Consider the following 19,016-nt stretch of genomic DNA (forward strand, 5'->3'; position numbering starts at 1 on the left):
AACTTCGGTGAGATATGTTTGCTTATGTCTCCTTTGATGTATCCATCTTTAATCTGGGCTATACATGCTGCATTGTTTTCATATAATATGGAAGGAGTGTTTGTTGTAGAAGGAAGATTGCATGCATTTTGGATATGATGGATGACAGACTGTAACCATATACATTCTTTGTTGGCTTCATGGAGAGCTAAAATTTCTGAATAAGTTGAAGAAGTTGCAACTAAGGTCTGCTTGGTGGAACGCCATGATATAGCTATGTCATTATAAGTGAAAACATATCCCATCTGTGAACGGGCCTTATGGGGGTCAGAAAGATGACCAGCATCTGCATATCCAACCAAACTAGGATTTTTAGGGGATTTGACAGAATAGAATAATCCCAAATTTCTAGTTCCACATAGGTAACAAAGTATATGTTTGATTCCGTTCCAGTGGCGACGGGTTGGTTCAGAGCTAAATCGGGCCAATAAATTAACTACAAAGGATATATCCGGTCTCATGCATTGGGTCAAATATAATAAGGCTCTAATGGCATTATGATATGGTACTTCAGGACCAAGTATCTTTTCATCTTCTTCTTTAGGACGAAATGAATCCTTTTTTGGATCAAAAGACCGAACAACCATTAGGGTGCTCAAAGGATAAGTCTTATCCATATTAAAGCGTTTTAATAATTTTTCAATATACGCTGATTGATGGATAAGTATTTCATTTGAATTGTGCTCGATCTGCAAGCCGAGACAATATTTTGTTTTCCCCAAATCCTTTATTTCAAATTCTTTTTTCAGATATTTAGCAATTTTTTAGAGCTCTTCAGGAGTCCCAATTAAATTCATATCATCAACATAAACTGCTACAATAGCAAATCTCGATTCTGACCTTTTGATAAAGACACATGGACATATAGGGTCATTTACATAGCCTTCTATTTTCAAATATTTACTAAGGCGATTGTACTACATACGTCCAGATTGTTTTAATCCGTACAATGATCATTGTAATTTAATTGAGTACAAGCCTCTTGAATTGACCCTTTTTGCTTCAGGCAATTTGTATCCTTTAAGGAGTTTCATATAAATTTCAGTATCTAAATTTTCATACAAATAAGCAGTAACTACGTCCATTAGACGCATATCCAGTCTTTCAGAGACTGTTAAACTGATAAAATATCTGAATGTGATTATATCCATTACAAGTGCATATGTTTCATCAAAGTCTATACCGGGCATTTGGGAAAAGCCTTGGGCTACAAGTCTGGCTTTATATCTAGCAATTTCATTTTTCTTATTTCTTTTTCTCACAAATACCCATTTATATCCAATGAGTTGTACGTCTTGAGGTGTTAGAACTACAGGCCCAAACACTTGACGTTTTGCTAAAGAAGCTAATTCTGCTTGAATTGCTTCTTCCCATTTAGGCCAATCATGTCTTTGTTTACATTCAGCCACAGTATGTGGTTCAAAATCATCATCATTCAGAATTTCAGTAGCTACTGCAAATAAGAATATGTCATCAATTATAAATGTTTCACGATTCCACACTTCTCGTGTATGAACATAATTTAAAGATATTTCAATATTCTCATTTTCTTGTTCTTCAGGGGTTTGTGCCACTTCAGGGGCTTGTGCCACTTCAGGGGCTTGTGCCACTTCAGGGGCTTGAGTCTCTTCAGGGACCATAACCTCTTCTGGAGGAATATTTGTTTGATTATTTGCCTTTCTTTTTCGAGGAACAGTGTCCTTCGGTCCAACAGGTCTACCACGCTTCTGGTGTGAGATAGATGGATCAATCACGGCTCGAATGAACTGTTCAACAGTCACATTGATTCCTGCTGGTGCATTAACAATTGGAACATGTGATCTTGTCACTTTTGCCATATCAACAAATGCATCAAGCATTTGGTTAGCAATAATTTGTAATCGCACTATCCTTTGCACTTCAGTTTCACTTTGGGATATGCGAGGATCCAAATGAGACATGGTAGATGCATACCAAGTAAGTTCATGTCTAACTTCATGAGGCATTTTCTTTTCCCCTAAAGATGGGAAAGTTGTCTCATCAAAGTGATAATCTGTAAATCGTGCAGTAAAAAGATCACTTGTTAATGGTTCCAGATACCTGATAATGGATGGTGAATTATATCCAACATATATTCTCAAACGACGTTAGGGTCTCATTTTTGTGCTTTGAGGGGACACAATAGGGACATATACATCACAACCAAATATTCTCAAATGAGATACATTAGGTTGGTAACCAAGAACCAATTGTAGGGGAGAATATTGATGATAAGAAGAAGGTCGCAAGCGAATTAATGCTGCAGCATGTAATATAGCATGTCCCCACATAGAAGTAGGTAATTGACTTTTTAATAATAAAGTGCGTGCAATTACCTGGAGTCGTTTGATAAAAGACTCAGCTAATCCATTCTGTGTGTAGACATGTAGGACTGGATGTTCAACCTCAATCCCCATTGACATGCAATAATCATCAAATGTTTTGGATGTAAATTCACCAGCATTATCTAGCCGTATTAACTTGACTGAATAATCTGTGAAATGTGCTTTTAATTTGATAATTTGTGCTAACAGTTTAACAAATGCAACATTTCGAGTAGGCAATAAACAAACATGAGGCCATCGTGCAGATGCATCAATTAAGACCATAAAATAACGAAATAGCCCACTTGGTGGATGAATGGGTCCACATATATCCCTTTGAATCCTTTGCAGAAATGATGGGGATTCACCTCCAATTTCGGAGGGAGATGGTCTTATTACTAATTTGTCTTGAGTACAGGCAGTGCAGAATTGTTCACTAGACAATAAAATTTTATGATTCTGTAATGTATGTCTATGTGAATTTTCAATAATCCTACGCATCATTGTAGATCCTGGGTGGCCTAAACGATCATGCCAAAGCATAAATTCTTTTGAATCAACGAACTTCTGGTTCGATACTGCATAGGTTTCAATTGTCTTTATGATTGTATAATACAATCCAGATGATAAATCAGGCAATTTTTCTAATAGAAGCCTTCTTCCAGAGGCATTACTAGTTATACAGATGAATTCTGCACCATTTTCACTCATGGTTTCAATATGATAACCATTTTTTCTTATATCTTTAAAACTCAGTAGATTTCTTATGGATCTACTTGAATATAATGCATCATTGATGCTTAATTTGGTCTCATTGTTTAACATAATTGTGGCTCTTCCGGAGCCTTCTATCAGATCAATTGATCCTGATATGGTAGTTACTTTAGTTTCAATTAATGCTAAAGATAAGAAAATTTTCTTTTCCTTAAGAATTGTGTGCGTTGTTACACTATCCACCAAACATATGTCTCTCACATCAGCTTTTGAAGTCAACGTTTCAATTTTGGAGTCCATTTCCTTTCATTTAAAAATTACGTTAGTTATAACGTACACAAAATATTGAAAGGAAGAGAACATGACAATAAAATACAAAATAATATGCATGACTCCAAAATAAATATATATGATGGATTTAATTATAAAAATTTTGGGCATTTCATACTCATAATAACTACTTCTGGTAGTTGCGTTCACTTCAGGGAATGATATATAACGAGAAAATATTAATTTAGAATTTTCTTTTCCGATATTGCTACTACAGGAGCATAAAATAAAATGTGGAAAATATTTTATCTTCCACATTCAAAAAAAGATTCTGAATATTACAAAGTTATACTAAATATAGAGTTATTTGGAGTATTTTTAAATTTGATGTTCAAATCTAACTTTCAAATTTCTCTACAAATTTAATGGATTTATCATTATATCCATATTTCGGATTACAATCCTTCAGGGATATAACGCCGAAAAATAATAGTCTTGTATTTGTCCTTCTAGGACATTTTATTTAGTTAGTTTTCCAGGCTCATAAATTCTAGGTGGAGACTCATGCAAAAAGCCCATTTAATATTATCCATCCAATTTTAGGAACTTCAGGTTCAATTATTGTCATATTTACAAAACTTCTGGTTTTGTAAACAATATATATGAGTTAATCTTTGAAATTTCATGTTCAAATATTATTTCATATTTACAAAACAGCTAATTTTGTAGGAGAAATATTGGGATTAATTTTGGAAGCTTCAGGTCCATATATTATCCCATATATACAAAACTTCTGGTTTTGTAATTAGTTTTCAGAATATTATAATACGTATTTTGATTATGTTTTGGACTTCAAGTCCATATTTTTCACACTTTATGCAAACTTCAGGTTGCAAAGGTGATATTATTATTCTAAAATAAAGACTTTGATGAAACTTGGGACTTCTGGCCCATATACATGTATTCTCTTGATTTTACAAACTTCAGGTTATAAATCGGATATAAATAAAAATAAAGATTCAAATAAATAAATATGCGAATAAATAAATATTCAAATAAATGGAATACAATAAAAATAAATATTTAAATAATATCAGGACTTCTGGTCTAGATTCTTAGTTTTGTAAGCTTCAGGTTACAAATAATATTTATGACTTCAGGTCACAAATTTATAATTTCGTAAACTTTGGGTTACGAATGATATTCAGGATTTTAGATCCAGATTCATGATATTCAGGACTGCAGGTCCAGATTCATAATTTTGTAAACTTCAAGTTACAAATAGGATTCAGAACTTTAGGTTCAGATTTATGATATTCCAGACTTCAGGTCTAGATTCAAGAGTTTCAGAACTTCAGGTCCAGATTTACAATTTTGTAAACTTCGGGTTGCAAATATTGTATAATTATAAAGAAAAATTAAGCAAAAATATAACAGAAATTAAAAGTTAACTGGGACATCACAACTAGGATATCTGTATTTATAATATTTAAGCAGTATAACGACATAATATAAAGATATAATATACCTGAGCTGATCGTGCTGATAACGTGTTATAAAATTAACTTAATCAATATGACAGATGAAGAAATTAAAGAAGAATTGATGGAAGGAAGTAAGAAAGTATTGAGAGAATGCTTTTATATATGAACCGGATGCAGAGAAGATAAGAGAAAATTTGTGTGTAAAATGATAGAGAAAGGGGGGGTTTATATGGCAGTTTGCCGCCTCCCTTTTTACCTAATACATTGACTAACAACCCTTTTTCTTTGCTTCTCCTGCGTCAGCCTCAACATTTTCTTCTTGCTATAAATGATTTCCCACCACCTTTTTTTTTACTTGCTTTGGTGGGAAGCCACCTGGCTTTGTAACAATTTTAAAGATATATTGTTTTTGAGTAATGTTATATATATAAATAAATTATGTCAATTTATTTATACAATTTGATGTGTTGATATATAATTAAATTATTTTGAAATAAGAAAAAAATAAACAATCACATCATCGAATTATAAATTGTCATCTTAGTTTATATAGATAAGTTTGTATAATTTGTTTATATATATTGTTTTGAGTAATGTTATATATATCAATAAATTATGTCAACTTATTCATACAATTTGATGTGTTGACATATAATTAAATTATTTTGAAATAAGAAAAAAATAAACAATCACATCATCGAATTATAAATTGTCATCTTAATTTATATAGATAAGTTTGTATAATTTATTTATACATATAATAATATAACTAGTTATAGAGCAACAGTCTGGATATCGACCTACGGATAGACATTCCTGGTAAAGCAATTTATTAATTAGCAGCCCTTTTGTTTTCATTTGCATACGATAAAATACATTAACTTATTATTTTATTAATTTTGGGTCATTATCTTATCTCTAATATACCGGATTTCTAAAGACATCACTTGAATTTAAACTCTATAAAGTAACATCGTAATTCATTTCCCAAAAAGGCTCTTAAACAGCATGTTAAACCATATTAACATTCACTATATTTATTTTATTTCACGTGGTGGTTGATGTCAAATAACATTGAAAAAACTTTTATATGCCCATACTCGAAAGAAATATTAACTTTGAGCGGATACATTTCTTAGATCATTGTTCATCCTTCATTTGATAGGAATACGCATGTCAATTAATTATGTGGTCCGTATCAACGCTACTTTAGCATATAAATCTCATCAAAATAAATGTTCTTCCCTGGCACTTTAATGTGTATTATTAACTGAGGGAGATAGAGAGAGGAAAAATGGAGGCCAAGCAAAGAGAGGATAGAATACAAAAGGATCATGATCAGCCTCGCATCTTATGTTTTAGCTTTCATGTACAAGGTCACTTGAACCCAATTCTTCAATTCTGCAAGCGCTTGGCCTCTAAAGGCCTCAAGGTCACCCTAGTCACCACCACTTCATCTACCACAACCACTCCCAATTTCATCCAAACACAAGCCACTTCCTCCATTAACGTCACCATCATTTCTGATGGGATCGAAGAAGGCAAAAAAATATCAGCAGCAACATCATATCCTGATGATTATTATGAATGTTACAATATTTTTGCTCCACAAAGCCTATCTGAGTTCATCCAGAAACAACTTACTTCTGACTATCCACCGAACTTCCTCGTTTATGACTCTGTTAGCCCATGGTGTTTCGATGTAGCTAAAAGATTTGGTATAGATTCTGCTCCATTTTTCACTCAATCTTGGGCTGTTAATTCGATTTACTATCATTTATGTCAAGGGAGATTCAAAATTCCTTTGGAAGAAACTGCAGTAGTGTCGATTCCTGGGATGCCACCACTAAAGCTCAATGATCTACCGTCATTCCTTGATGGAACTGACTCCTACCCTACTCTGTTGAAGTTGGTTTTGAGTCAATTTTCTAACATTGAACAACCCAAGTGGCTCTTTTGTAACACTTTTGATAAGCTTGAAGACGAGGTAACTTTAATTTGACACACAGATCTGTATAATCATTGGTAGCTTTATAATTAAACTCATAGCATTTTTATTTATTGCTCATATTTGCATATTTCTTGTCAAATTGGCATTCCACCTAAAAACTACTTGTTTGTGAGGGTTCAAAATTATATTAGTCCAAGAGACCACGGTTGGGTTCATATCCAGACATGGGCTGACTTAAGCTCTGCTAAAATCTATAATGGTTAGTTGAAACTCGTTCGAGTTAGAGATTTTGTCAAATGATTATTGACAATGTGAACAGTATAATAAAGAGATGAATAATATCACTAGTGAAATATATAGTATCACCTTAGGGGATTCATATCAAGCTACCAAGCTATAATTTTAGCTCAAATCGAGACAAACACATAGCTGGTTGGGTTCGGATCTAACCTTACAAAAGACTCTCTCACATAAAATTTAGATATTTGTTCCTTTTCCTTTTCCTTTTGTCTCATTGAAAAGTGAGATTTGAACTCTAAAACTTTTGGCTCTCAAATTAATACCATGTTAATTAAGTTGCCATCTCAAAGATAATTTATCTTGTACATTTTTCTAGTATGCTAGCTATTTAAAAGATGTTTTGCTGAGTTCTATCAGGTAGTGAAATGGATGGCAAGCAAATTCCCAGTCAAGAATATTGGGCCAACCCTTCCATCAATGTACTTAGACAAGAGACTACAGAATGACATAGATTATGGCCTCAGCCTCTTCAAACCAAGCACCGACACTTGCATGACATGGCTAGACTCCAAGGAGACTGGCTCTGTAGTCTACGTATCATTTGGAAGCTTGGCATCCTTAGAACAAGAGCAAATGGAGGAAGTGGCATGGGGGCTTAAGAGGAGCAACTGCAACTTCTTGTGGGTGGTGAGGGAAACAGAAACCGAAAAGCTTCCTAAAAATTTCTCTGATGAAACTTCTGAGAAGGGATTGATTGTGAGTTGGTGTCCTCAACTTGAAGTTCTGACTCACAAGTCAGTGGGGTGTTTCATGACACATTGCGGATGGAACTCGACGCTTGAGGCCCTGTGCCTGGGAGTGCCAATGGTGGCGATGCCACAATGGTCGGATCAACCAACTAATTCTAAGATTGTTGAAGATGTGTGGCAGGTAGGGGTTAGAGTAAGAGTTAATGAGAAAGGAATTGTGACAAGAGAGGAGATTGAGGTGTGTATCAGGGAAGTCATGGAAGGAGAGAAATCGGAGGATTTGAGAAGGAATTCTGAGAAGTGGAAGGAATTGGCCAAAGAGGCTGTGGATGAAGGGGGAAGCTCGGATAGGAATATTGAAGAATTTGTTGCAAAAATCATGTGCAGCAGCTTGTGATGATGACTCTACATCGTAATATAAGTTGTTAATTGTCTATTGAAGCATATAGATCATGTTCATGATCTTAAATGAACTTGTAATAATAAATTCTTTTGCTGGCTTCTCTTCGGTCAGCTTAAGAATATATCTGAAATAAAGGCTTCCACATAATTAATTATTATTCCTATTAGCTAGATGGAGACCATATGGCAAAGAGTTTGTTAAGATTCTAAGAAAACAATAAATAAAACAAACAATTAAATCATGTACGATCTATTCAAGTTTGTTCACCCAAAATATGGTTATGTTTAGTATAATATATATTATTTTAAAATCCCTTTATCACTAGTTGCAATAAAAATATGTTTGATTTAAATAATCTTTTAGTATTATTAAAATTAAATTATTACTTTAAAAATTAATACGGACAAATCAATAATGTGTTTCAGTAATTTGGTATATATATAATGTCTATGTTTGTTTGGTTTTTGTAAAAAATGTACCAAACACTTTATTAATTAAAAATAGTATTATATGTATAATTTTATATACAAATAATAATATATCATCATACGATTAAATAGTTTTAATATGTTATTATTTGTGTATTTTATTTATATACATAATTTTATTAATCAAAAAATATAATGAGTCATTAAACCAAATTCATTTTTATATAATTAAAATTTGGATTATATTTAATGATTAAATAATCAAAATCATTTTTAATATTTATTTAAATAATTCATCAATCTAATCATCGATAGACTTAGAAGCAACCTCATCATTGGATCAACATCTAATCCAACATAAAAACCAAACTAGTAGTTCATCAGTAACGCCTTCAATCATGCAATATTTTCATTAATATATTTTCACTGTTGAGAGATTTCTTCACCATATGTTGTTAAGGCATAGATTAATATAATACTCTCCGATATGTGGAGGGGTTAATTAGAGGCTAAGAGATTTTCCAAGAGCTGAAAATCAAATTCTGTAGATGGTTATAGACTTAGATAAGTCATAGGGAAAACGAACTCAGCAAGTTCACTTTAATTTATTATCTTTCTCTTTTTTTTGGTTCTACTCAGGGGATCCTGATATAGTTAATTGAATCGTATTTGAACATAAAATCTGAAGTTTGAATGAGCAAGTCCAAAGCTTGAATCTTAAAAAATAATAATAGTAATAATAAAACCTAGAATTATTATTAAAAAATAATAATAGTTAATTGAATCGTTTACGTCTCACTCTGGCGGCCCTAACAAAAGACCAGACGGAGGAAATCGCATGAGGCCTAAAGAATAGCGGCACCTTCTTCTTGTGGGTAGTCAAGGAAACCGAAACCAATAAACTTCCAAAAAATTTCTCCAAAGAAACATCAGACAAAGGTTTGGTTGTGAATTGATGTAATCAGTTAGAAGTTCTGGCTCACCCATCAGTTCGGTGTTTCCTAACACATTGCAGGTGGAACTCAACACCCGAGGCAGCAAGCCTGGGAGTACCAATGGTGGCAATGCCACAATATGTGGATCAAACGACAAATGCCAATTTTATTGAGGATGTGTGGGGAATTAGGTTGAGGGCAAGAACGGATAAGGGATTGTGACAAGAGAAGAGATTGAGGCTTGTATAAGGCAAACCATGGATAGAGAAAGAGGGAAAGGATATCATAAGGAATTTAGAGAAGTCGAAGGAATTGGCTAAACAGGCTGTAGATGAAGGTGGAAATTCTGATAAGAACATTAAAGAGTTTGTTGCTAAAGTTCTAAATTTGTTGAGTGATATCTCAAAGTACAACAAAATCTACTCTATTACCTAGCATTATGAGTTGGCATCTTAAGTAAATCTGTTTTTTAAAATTTATTATTTTAATTGTGTGAAATTACAACAACATGGTTGAGAATTTTCCAATCCAAGTTTTCAACTTCCATTAACAACACAACACATCCAGGAAAATTTGAGAATGATCAAATCTGAAGACAGTAATAAAAAGCTAGATACATCTGTCATTCAACAGCTTAAACTTGGCAATATCAGGAACAGCATTTTGAACTAAAATGCAATGGATAGAACAACAACATTATTTTTCTGTATACATAAAAGTTGCTTTTATCTAGCCCAGAATTTTTATTTTTATTTTGCCTTTTTTAATTGCTAGCAAGTCTGCCTCTTTTATCAAAGGCGCAAAGGAATAAGAATACTACTTCTATATGTATAACAAAAAGAAACTACCTAGGTGTAGTCTATAAATTATAAGAGCCAACGTGTATTCAAAAAAAAAGGGTACCGTTGGAACCTGAAAAGTCGAGAAATTGCCAAGCTGCAACTAAGATGAAGCCGGACCATATCAGAGTTCAAGCCATATTATCTGCCAACTGAAGAGCTAACTGGGAAATATCAAGATGTCAAGAGAAATAGAAGGTCAAACCAGCCATTTATCCTCTATGTTCTGCTGAATTCGAATTTTCTGTCCAACTGCCCAATTTGACGATGTCTTCCACAAGGATCTTCCCATCTGCTCCAATTAGCAACACAGGAGATAATTTCCATCAACCATCACAGTCAAACATAATTATTTGAAAACAAAAACATAACTCTTAAGATAATGTTAATTATTAAAATAATTCAAGTTCCTTCTACCATAAAACTGCCCAAAAGAGTTTCCTTGGCTTCATTGAAAGTAAAATTATATCTATTTGAAAAGCATCACCAAAAAGCATTATACATAATGTAACATAATGTAACAGAAACCGTGCCACAAATTGAAAAAGACTCTGGCTTACCTCTATCTTTGGAGAGACTGCTAATGAGTTCTTCAACACCCTGTTTCCCTAATGTATCCTTCAAGAACAAAGCAGCACCAGCCACTTCTTCAGGAGTAACTTTCCCATCAAGATCCCTACACATATGCAGCATATTTTACTACATGCATAAAAAATTTGAGTTGAAGGTTGTATTGGAACTATACTAAGTAACTGTAAAAAAATTTTGTGAGGAACAGATAACAGCCAGAGGAAACAGAAGGCAAACTTAAAGTCCAGTAAATCAAAACAATTTGAATCTTAATGGATAGTAGTATCTCAAGAATATAGACTAGGGTAACAATGGCTCAGGTGAAGCTGATTTTCAACCAAGGGTCCACATAATATAATTTTCATTCCGTCTAAGTCTTTCTCAAACATTATACTAATGGTAACACATAAACCTGGCAGATTTGCCACTTTGGTAGCTAAGATATGAGCCATACCAGTTCCTATTACCAAGATCATTTTCATTACTATTTAAAAATGCAATTATTACAGAAAATGATGAAAAACCTGTCAAGTAGTTGCCACCGATCACCAATTTTAGCATCAACATCATCAATTTCCTTCTCAAGATTTTGAAGCATAGCATCAACCTGAAGCATGAACAGGGAATCAAATCAGTTACCACAGGCTAAACATCAGCCGCCCTCAATTAGTTCTGACTCTGAGGACAATAATAGGATAACCCCAGAGGATTCCCAGAAAATAACCTTTCATGATATCTAAAATGCACGTGATGGGAAAAGAGGACCATCTAATGAGCCTAACCTTTTCTCTAAGCACTGAAGAAACCTCATCCCTTTCAGCAACTTCATCAGAATGGTCCGTTTCTTCTCTAGCTGCTTTATAAGCCTTTATGGCATCTTTCGCACTGTCAGTGCCCTCTTTGTCCACCATACTGTTGTAAAGTTCTATCTGCAAATATTAAGTTGATCAGAAGGGGGGAAAGGTAATGTGTATGCCAAGAGATTTAAAACATTTCTTAGTAAATTTTTTTGCTGTATATTCGTGCAAATCCAAGGTTTACATATACCTCCTTATTGACCAGGCCCAGGAATTCTTCACGCTCATGACTCACTGACTGCAAGATTAGAGAAGTTCAAATCAAAATAAATTGAAGAGGATAACAACTAAAAAAGTTAGAAGGTGTTTGTAGGTGAAAAAAGAAAACAAGCAGCCACTTATTTTAACTTAGAAGTTTCAATATCCAGTCCTTACAGATGCTGAAGCTAAAACAGCCAACGCTTGACTAAGCTTACAGAGCTGCTCCTGCTTTTCCAATGTTCTTACTCTAGCTTGTTTGTGCGCTTCACTTGCTGTTGCTATAGTCATCTCTTTCAATGCAACATCCTCCTCGCTAACTAGATTTTCCTTCATCCTCACCAGATCTTTTTCATCTTTTTCTTCCTCCTCCTACAAAATGATTAATTGAACATATTCAATAGAAGACCTTAGGGCTTATTAAGATGCTCCAAGGCTCAATTTCGAAGACTAAAGCTTAAAGGGTGCAAGACATCTCTTTAATTCAGAGCTCCGATAATGTTTTTGAATTTCTAACCACATCTGTTAATCAAACTTTATTGAAATCTGAACATAAACTGAAACATTATCTAATTTCACCTTGATCAATTCTTCCTGCATAGCAAGGTACTCCAGCTTCCTTCTCCTTCCTGAAACAGAATCTTCAGATGGCAAAGATGTAACACCAACAGTACCCACAACCTCATCAGGGAGAGAAGACAGTGTAGCTTGAACAGCTTCCTCAGGTCTCAGCTTTCCAGACACAGTGAAAGACCTGATTAGTTAACAAAGAGAGTAATTATACATTAGAAGATGGACCAATGCAAGCATAAGAATGGATTAAAAAGGAATGATGTAGGGAGCTTTACAATTACCTCGAAAGGATCAAAAGGGAAGAAGGGACTGAGTGATTAAGAGACAAATCCAACCAATCATGGAGCTGCAGAGAAGTAACAATCTTAAACCACACTTCTATTTGACAATTGCCAAATCAATGAACTTTCCAAAGCTAATGTGCACAATTTCTTCCAACATTTGACACTAATCTTGGTTCTCATGCTTAATAGCACATATTTTCATGTCATGGTTATAAGGCTTATGGAAATCAAATGCAATACCGTGCTAGGACCTTTCAGTATGGGATGACTTTGTCCATTTCATTACCACCACCAAGTAAAATACAGAATAAAAATATAAGAAATTTAGAAGAAATATATTTCTTTAACAAACAGAACAAGCTAAATTGAACTAAAATAAACCGAAACAAAATATGAAGTGATGCATATGATAAAAACAGAGTGCATTGCAGCCCGTAAAAATCAACTTTCCTACATGTTAGTACATTGAAGTTGCATCATAAATATATTTGTTCACTATGTATAAACTATTCAACAATCAAACATTCTTCCTTTTATTTGGACTTAAAGGTTCCTGCATCCACCTGACACTTTCAAAATTCATTTAAGCCTTTTGTTTCCTCCAATCAGCATAATCAAAATTGTCCAAAGCATATCATGTTGCTACATTAACAAGTGAAACATGAAGTTGTTACAAAGAGAATAAATATCTAACTCTAGAAATAACCTCCTAAACAGGAAACCATTGTGCCTCAAAATAATACTGACAAGCAAAATATGAAGTCGTCCCAAAGCAAATAATGTGCAATCTAGAAATAACATCAACACAAACCATTGCAATTTACTTGTATCCATCATTTATACATTATAATTCTATTGCACATATAATTCTATATTTATATTAGCCAAAGCAGTAACATAAGAGTATATGCTTAATTGACACAAGGAAAAGAGATGTGCCAGAGGTTAATGAAGCAACCTGTTGGCGCATTTCTTCAACTGACAGCAATCCAAGCATGCCTCTCTCCCTACAATCTTCACGAAGTTCAGCTTCTGAAAGAGACTCCACACCCTCGGCTTTAATCAACATATCATCATTCTTAATCCTGTAAAGCACAAAGAAATGAATAAAAACAAAAACAAATGTGATGAACTAGCATTTATCAATTAACTATGAATGTTATACAAAGTAAAAAACCTATTTTTAACACAGAAAGCCAAACATCTTGTGGTACTTGTCTCCAAGAAGAGCTGAGCCAAATGAGCCAGTCAGTAATCAAACTCTCCTCAAAGGTCAATCCAACCATTTCATTTTAGCCTTTGTTTTGTAAATTAAAAGAAGATAGAAAGTACATTAATAAAATGGATAAGAAGCATCATACCATTGTAGTCTTTTCCGGAGCATAAAACGCAAATATGCATCTGTTCCAAAAGGACTGATGCCCATATATTTGCACATATTCACCAATCGAGGCCTAAGAAGAGTGAAATAAAGCAGAAATGAAAATGTTAGTCAAGCAATCTCCCCCAAAAAGCGCAAAAAAATAAAAGCTACACTTGATATTCGAATGCACTGAAATGAAATGGCAAATTAAATGGAACAGAAGACAACCTGTTGATATTATCCAGAGTAAGTTCATCATTAAACAACTTAGCAAAGCCCAAAATCTCCTCATTAGAGACACCAGCACCCCTTCTAACCTGCATAATATTAGAATGTATGGGTAAAAAGTAAATAGTAGAGAAGAAAAGAGAAGAACAAACAATATATCAATGGCAGTGATTGAACCCTTACCCTATTTAAAAATTCATCAAGATCCCTTGCAGTTTTCCGAATTTCCCCACTTCGTGAGTTTTGGGCTTCTTTTGCCATTTCTTTGACTGTGTCCTGAAGAAACTTGGCATATTCTATTCTAGCATTCAGCTTCCTTTTCAGAGCTTCCTACACAAAAACCAATTAAGATGACTTTAAACATGCTGCAGGACCCAAAAAATTTCCTTTTCTTACAAACTCTTTCATTACATATGCATTTTATTAGTTGTGTCGTTTGTTGTTACACAATATTCCAGAGTACATTTTAATGCAAATGAGCAGAGGATTCAAACATGTAAAGCAAAAGAGCTAAATGAAGCTTTAAAACAAGAACCTACTGAATAAGTATAAAGACAAACCGACCAAACAACAATTCCACTTCCTACAAAAGACTAAGTCAAAGTGTCATAAACATGACTACGTCACCTTCTTTTTTGTTATCACGAAGAAATGGATATATCTACAAAGACCAACATCCTACAAGATATATTTTGAAACTTAAAAATACGACTACACATAAAAAAATGCACAGGCATTATTGCTCCTGGTATGACCATCTCAATAAACAGTATTTGCCGAACTTTCTACTCAAGAAACCAAGGTTTAAACATAATCTTCATAGATTCAGCATGCATGTATCCAGAAAAAAATATTCCTTTGCAGCACGTTCATTGATACCCAGAAAATCTTCCTGATAGAAACGTTTAATTATAGGCCACTACAATTTGTACCTGTTCTTTCATCTTGTCTTGGAAGGTCGATGGCAACATATTTGGGAACAATTTAAGGAACACAGGCAACAAAAATTCCATGAAAGGAACAATGATAAAAACTGCAAAAGGAACTAGCCTAAAAATATCTGCTGTCGTTCGAGTTAGCTGTTGCCTCTCCCTCCTAGAAAGACTCTTCCCACCAGCAAGTTTTAACAGCAATCTTGAACTGATCCTCACATCAACCCACAATAGCTTTAAACCCAACCAATAGTGTTGTAATGCTGATACAAATTCCTGCTTCCAGTGAACAAGTTTCTTAGCCCAATCCTCCCTGAAGGAAGATGGAGCAAACCAGATAAGCAACACATTTCAGATCCTCTTAATCTATAAAGCTCATAAAAGAATAAAATAGCACATTCAAGAGACTAATTTAACCTGCTCATAGAAGCTACTGCTCTCAAAGCAGGACCAATCCCCAGGAGCATGGCCCATGATCTCTGTAAAACAGAATTAGCAAGCTTTTGAGTTTCCTGCAATTTTTTTGCATTAGCTTTGGCTTTTGCAGTACTCAAACCTTCAACCGCTTGATCACATTCTTCTGGGGATGCTTGCTTCCTCTTTTTACTAACCAGCTCTTCATTTTCCTCATCATCACTGACCATTTCATGTTTCTTTGCAGTAGCTGTGGAACCATTTCGCACCAAATGGGACATCAAAGTGAACCCCATTGGTGGGATGAATTCTGATTTTCCATTCCCAAGACCCAAAACCATGATTCCATGATGTTTAAGTCCAGAGCATCTGAACCCAGAGAATCCCTGCAATTCTCCTCTTGTCACTGAAAAAGTATTTGACTTGTCTGCATGATTAAAATCTACACAGGCGTGGCTTGCACAGGAGCTATAATCACATAAATCATGACTCTGAACAACATGCCTAATATATTGGAAGCTTTGGATCAACCGTGTGGAGGCATTCAGATAATCAGTGATAAATCTCTTCCTTCTTAATATAGCTCTAGAAGCCATTATCAAATATTTCTCCTTATGAAGAGGAGCACATTCACATTTCGTAGAAAAAGTTGCTCAATTAAGCTAGCTGCAACAGCATTCAAAATACACCCATTAAAATCACTGTAGACAAATACAAAAGGGCCTAATTACTAAAAAGCTCGCATATAATATTCATAAGACACACCAAAACGTAAAAACTCCTATAATCAGGCTGCATAAATTCACAACCATAAACCAAACCCTGTATCATACTGCTCAAGCGCAACTCATGTTCAACTTGTATAGAGCTCACTCATGCATTATATTTCTGAGCCAAAACCTCTTTTAAGACTGGTATTTTTGCTAGTCAGGCTGGGACAAATTTCACTTGACTCAATAAGAACCAATAAATGCATAGATACAACAAACACATAAAACATAAAACATGACTTGATAAATAAATAAAAACATTAACAAGAGTAACTAATCCTTGAATCCGGGCAGCTAACTGTAATCGGTATGAACTGACAATCTTAAACCATTGTGTATTATCACAATCCTTTATCCCATCATTCTACAAACCATTACACGTTAAAAATTGAAAATTAACATGCCTACTGAAATGGTTTTTAAGCATTCAATAATTTTGATATTTGCAATCAGAAATCTAAAAATTGAAATTTACACAGAGAAAAAAAACTTTGAGGATGAACTAAGTTTAATTTCCAAACTCAAGTCTCAACTCAAGCTCTTCAAATTATTATGAATGGGCACACAAGGTGACTCCTGATTAATCTTGAACCAACCTCTATAAGCTCTCATCTTCATAAAGAGTCTTCTTGCTAACCTTAGCTTGACTAACTTATAGTGTTTACTAGTACCACTCAATTAAGCTAATTGAGAAAACATTCACAAAAATACCAATCAATATTTTCCTTAAAAATAAACCTTAAAAAAATACACAATTCTAAACATTCATCTAAAAAAATCTACACAAACACATTGTCTAAAATATCAATTAAACAAAGACTTGGAAGTTGGATTTATAGAAGAATGGATTTAAAAACTAGAATAGCTAAAGACAATGACAAATATATATATATATTATAAACCTACTAATTAAAAAAAGAATGAGCTGTTGTACCCAAAAAAAATTCTCTTTCCCTCTATTCTTCTACAGTTTCTGAGAACCCAAACAGAAACCGCCAGAAGTAGAAAATTAAAATAAAAAATATATTTTATTCAAAATTAAATATGTTATTCTCCTACATTAACACATTAATAACAATAATATTTATTTAAAAAAAAAAAAAACTAAAGTGTCCAGATTAATGATTAAATAACTTAACTTGAAGCATAAGGTATAGAAAACATGACTTAAACCTAATTAATTTGAAAAAAAGAAAAGAAAAGATAACCAAAACAGAATGAGCTGTTGAAACAAACAAAATTATCAGTATTCTCTCTTGCTTTCTTACGGTTTCTGAGCTACCAAACAGATACAGCCAGAACTAAATAGAAAATTAAAATAAAAATTTTTTTTTTTTCAAATTAAATATGTTGTTTTCCTAAATTAACACATTAATAATATAATAATTTTAAAAGAAAAAGAATAAAATCAACAGCATCCAGATTATTGATTAAATAACTTAACTTGAAGCCTAACATATAGAAAACATGACTAAAACCTAATTAATTTGAAATTAAAAAAAAAATAAAGAAAACCAAAACAGAATGAGGTGTTGACGCGAACAAAAATATCTGTATTTTCTCTTGTTTTCCTACAGTTTCCGAGCTGCCAAACAGATACAGCCAGAACTAAATAGAAAATTAAAATGAAAAAAATAAGTTTGATTCAAAATTAAACATGTTGTTATCCTAAATTAACACATCAATAGCAATAGTAATTCTTAAAAAAATTCTACAGTCTACAGCATCCAGATTATCGATTAATTAAAAGCATAACGTATGAAAAACATGACTTAAACATAATTAATTTGAAAAAAAATATCAGTAAGAGCCGTTGAAATGGACAAAATTATCTACGTTTTCTCTTGTTTTCCTAGAGTTTCTGACCTACCAAACAGGTATAACCGGAACCAAATAAAAATTAAAATAAAAAAATAAATTTATTCAAAATTAAATATGTTGTTCTCCTAAATTAAGATATTAATAACAATTATAATTTTTTTTTTTTAAAACCTACAGCATACAGATTGTCGATTAACTTGAAGTATAACATATAGAAAACATGAATTAAACCTAATTAATTTGAAAAAAAGAAAAGAAAACCAAAACAGAATGAGCTATTGAAACGAACAAAATTATCTGTATTTATTTTCTCTTGCTTTCCTACAGTTTCAGAGCTGCCAAACAGAAACAGACAAAACTAAATAGAGAATAATGTTTCTAATTCAAATTTAAATAACAAACAGTCATATTCAGAAATTCAATTTAAAAATAAATATATAAATTGGAAGCGGCGACAATGAAGGCTGTGGCGTACTTACAGTGACGCAGAGTAATCGGTAGAACTCTAATTTTAATTTTTAATTTTCTAATTTTTAATTATAAAGAGAGAGAGTCGGAGAGACAATCACGGAGATTAAAACACAGAATGGAGGACAAGGGTTTAGGGGAGGT

At 33.3% G+C, this 19,016-nt stretch overlaps 2 protein-coding genes and 1 pseudogene across 4 annotated transcripts; 2 read left to right on the forward strand and 1 right to left on the reverse strand.

The window, feature by feature from the left end:
* The first annotated feature begins 6,071 nt into the window (after positions 1-6,071).
* On the forward strand, positions 6,072-8,349 carry LOC123195460 (mogroside IE synthase-like). Its single transcript, XM_044609158.1, has 2 exons — positions 6,072-6,836; positions 7,458-8,349. The coding sequence occupies exons 1-2, from the start codon at positions 6,144-6,146 to the stop codon at positions 8,184-8,186; spliced, it is 1,422 nt and encodes a 473-aa protein (XP_044465093.1). The 5' UTR covers positions 6,072-6,143; the 3' UTR covers positions 8,187-8,349.
* A 14-nt stretch (positions 8,350-8,363) lies between these two features.
* Positions 8,364-10,123, forward strand: LOC123195688 (annotated as a pseudogene).
* A 22-nt stretch (positions 10,124-10,145) lies between these two features.
* Positions 10,146-19,010, reverse strand: LOC123196665 (mitochondrial proton/calcium exchanger protein-like). Of its 3 annotated transcripts, none has more exons than XM_044610729.1 (15): positions 18,884-19,010; positions 15,817-16,479; positions 15,400-15,712; positions 14,651-14,797; positions 14,468-14,556; positions 14,238-14,330; positions 13,835-13,961; positions 12,874-12,938; positions 12,599-12,773; positions 12,197-12,391; positions 12,012-12,059; positions 11,747-11,893; positions 11,489-11,571; positions 10,955-11,070; positions 10,146-10,686 (listed from the first exon to the last, which is right to left on the reverse strand). In XM_044610729.1, the coding sequence occupies exons 2-15, from the start codon at positions 16,407-16,409 to the stop codon at positions 10,607-10,609; spliced, it is 2,271 nt and encodes a 756-aa protein (XP_044466664.1). In that variant the 5' UTR covers positions 16,410-16,479; positions 18,884-19,010; the 3' UTR covers positions 10,146-10,606. The 3 variants fall into 3 exon arrangements, with proteins under 3 accessions (XP_044466664.1, XP_044466665.1, XP_044466666.1); XM_044610730.1 differs by having other exon boundaries at positions 18,880-19,005; XM_044610731.1 differs by lacking the exon at positions 18,884-19,010 and adding an exon at positions 18,694-18,712.
* Between the last annotated feature and the right edge of the window lie 6 nt (positions 19,011-19,016).

Source organism: Mangifera indica, chromosome 14 (assembly GCF_011075055.1).
Source record: "Mangifera indica cultivar Alphonso chromosome 14, CATAS_Mindica_2.1, whole genome shotgun sequence".
NCBI lineage: Eukaryota > Viridiplantae > Streptophyta > Magnoliopsida > Sapindales > Anacardiaceae > Mangifera > Mangifera indica.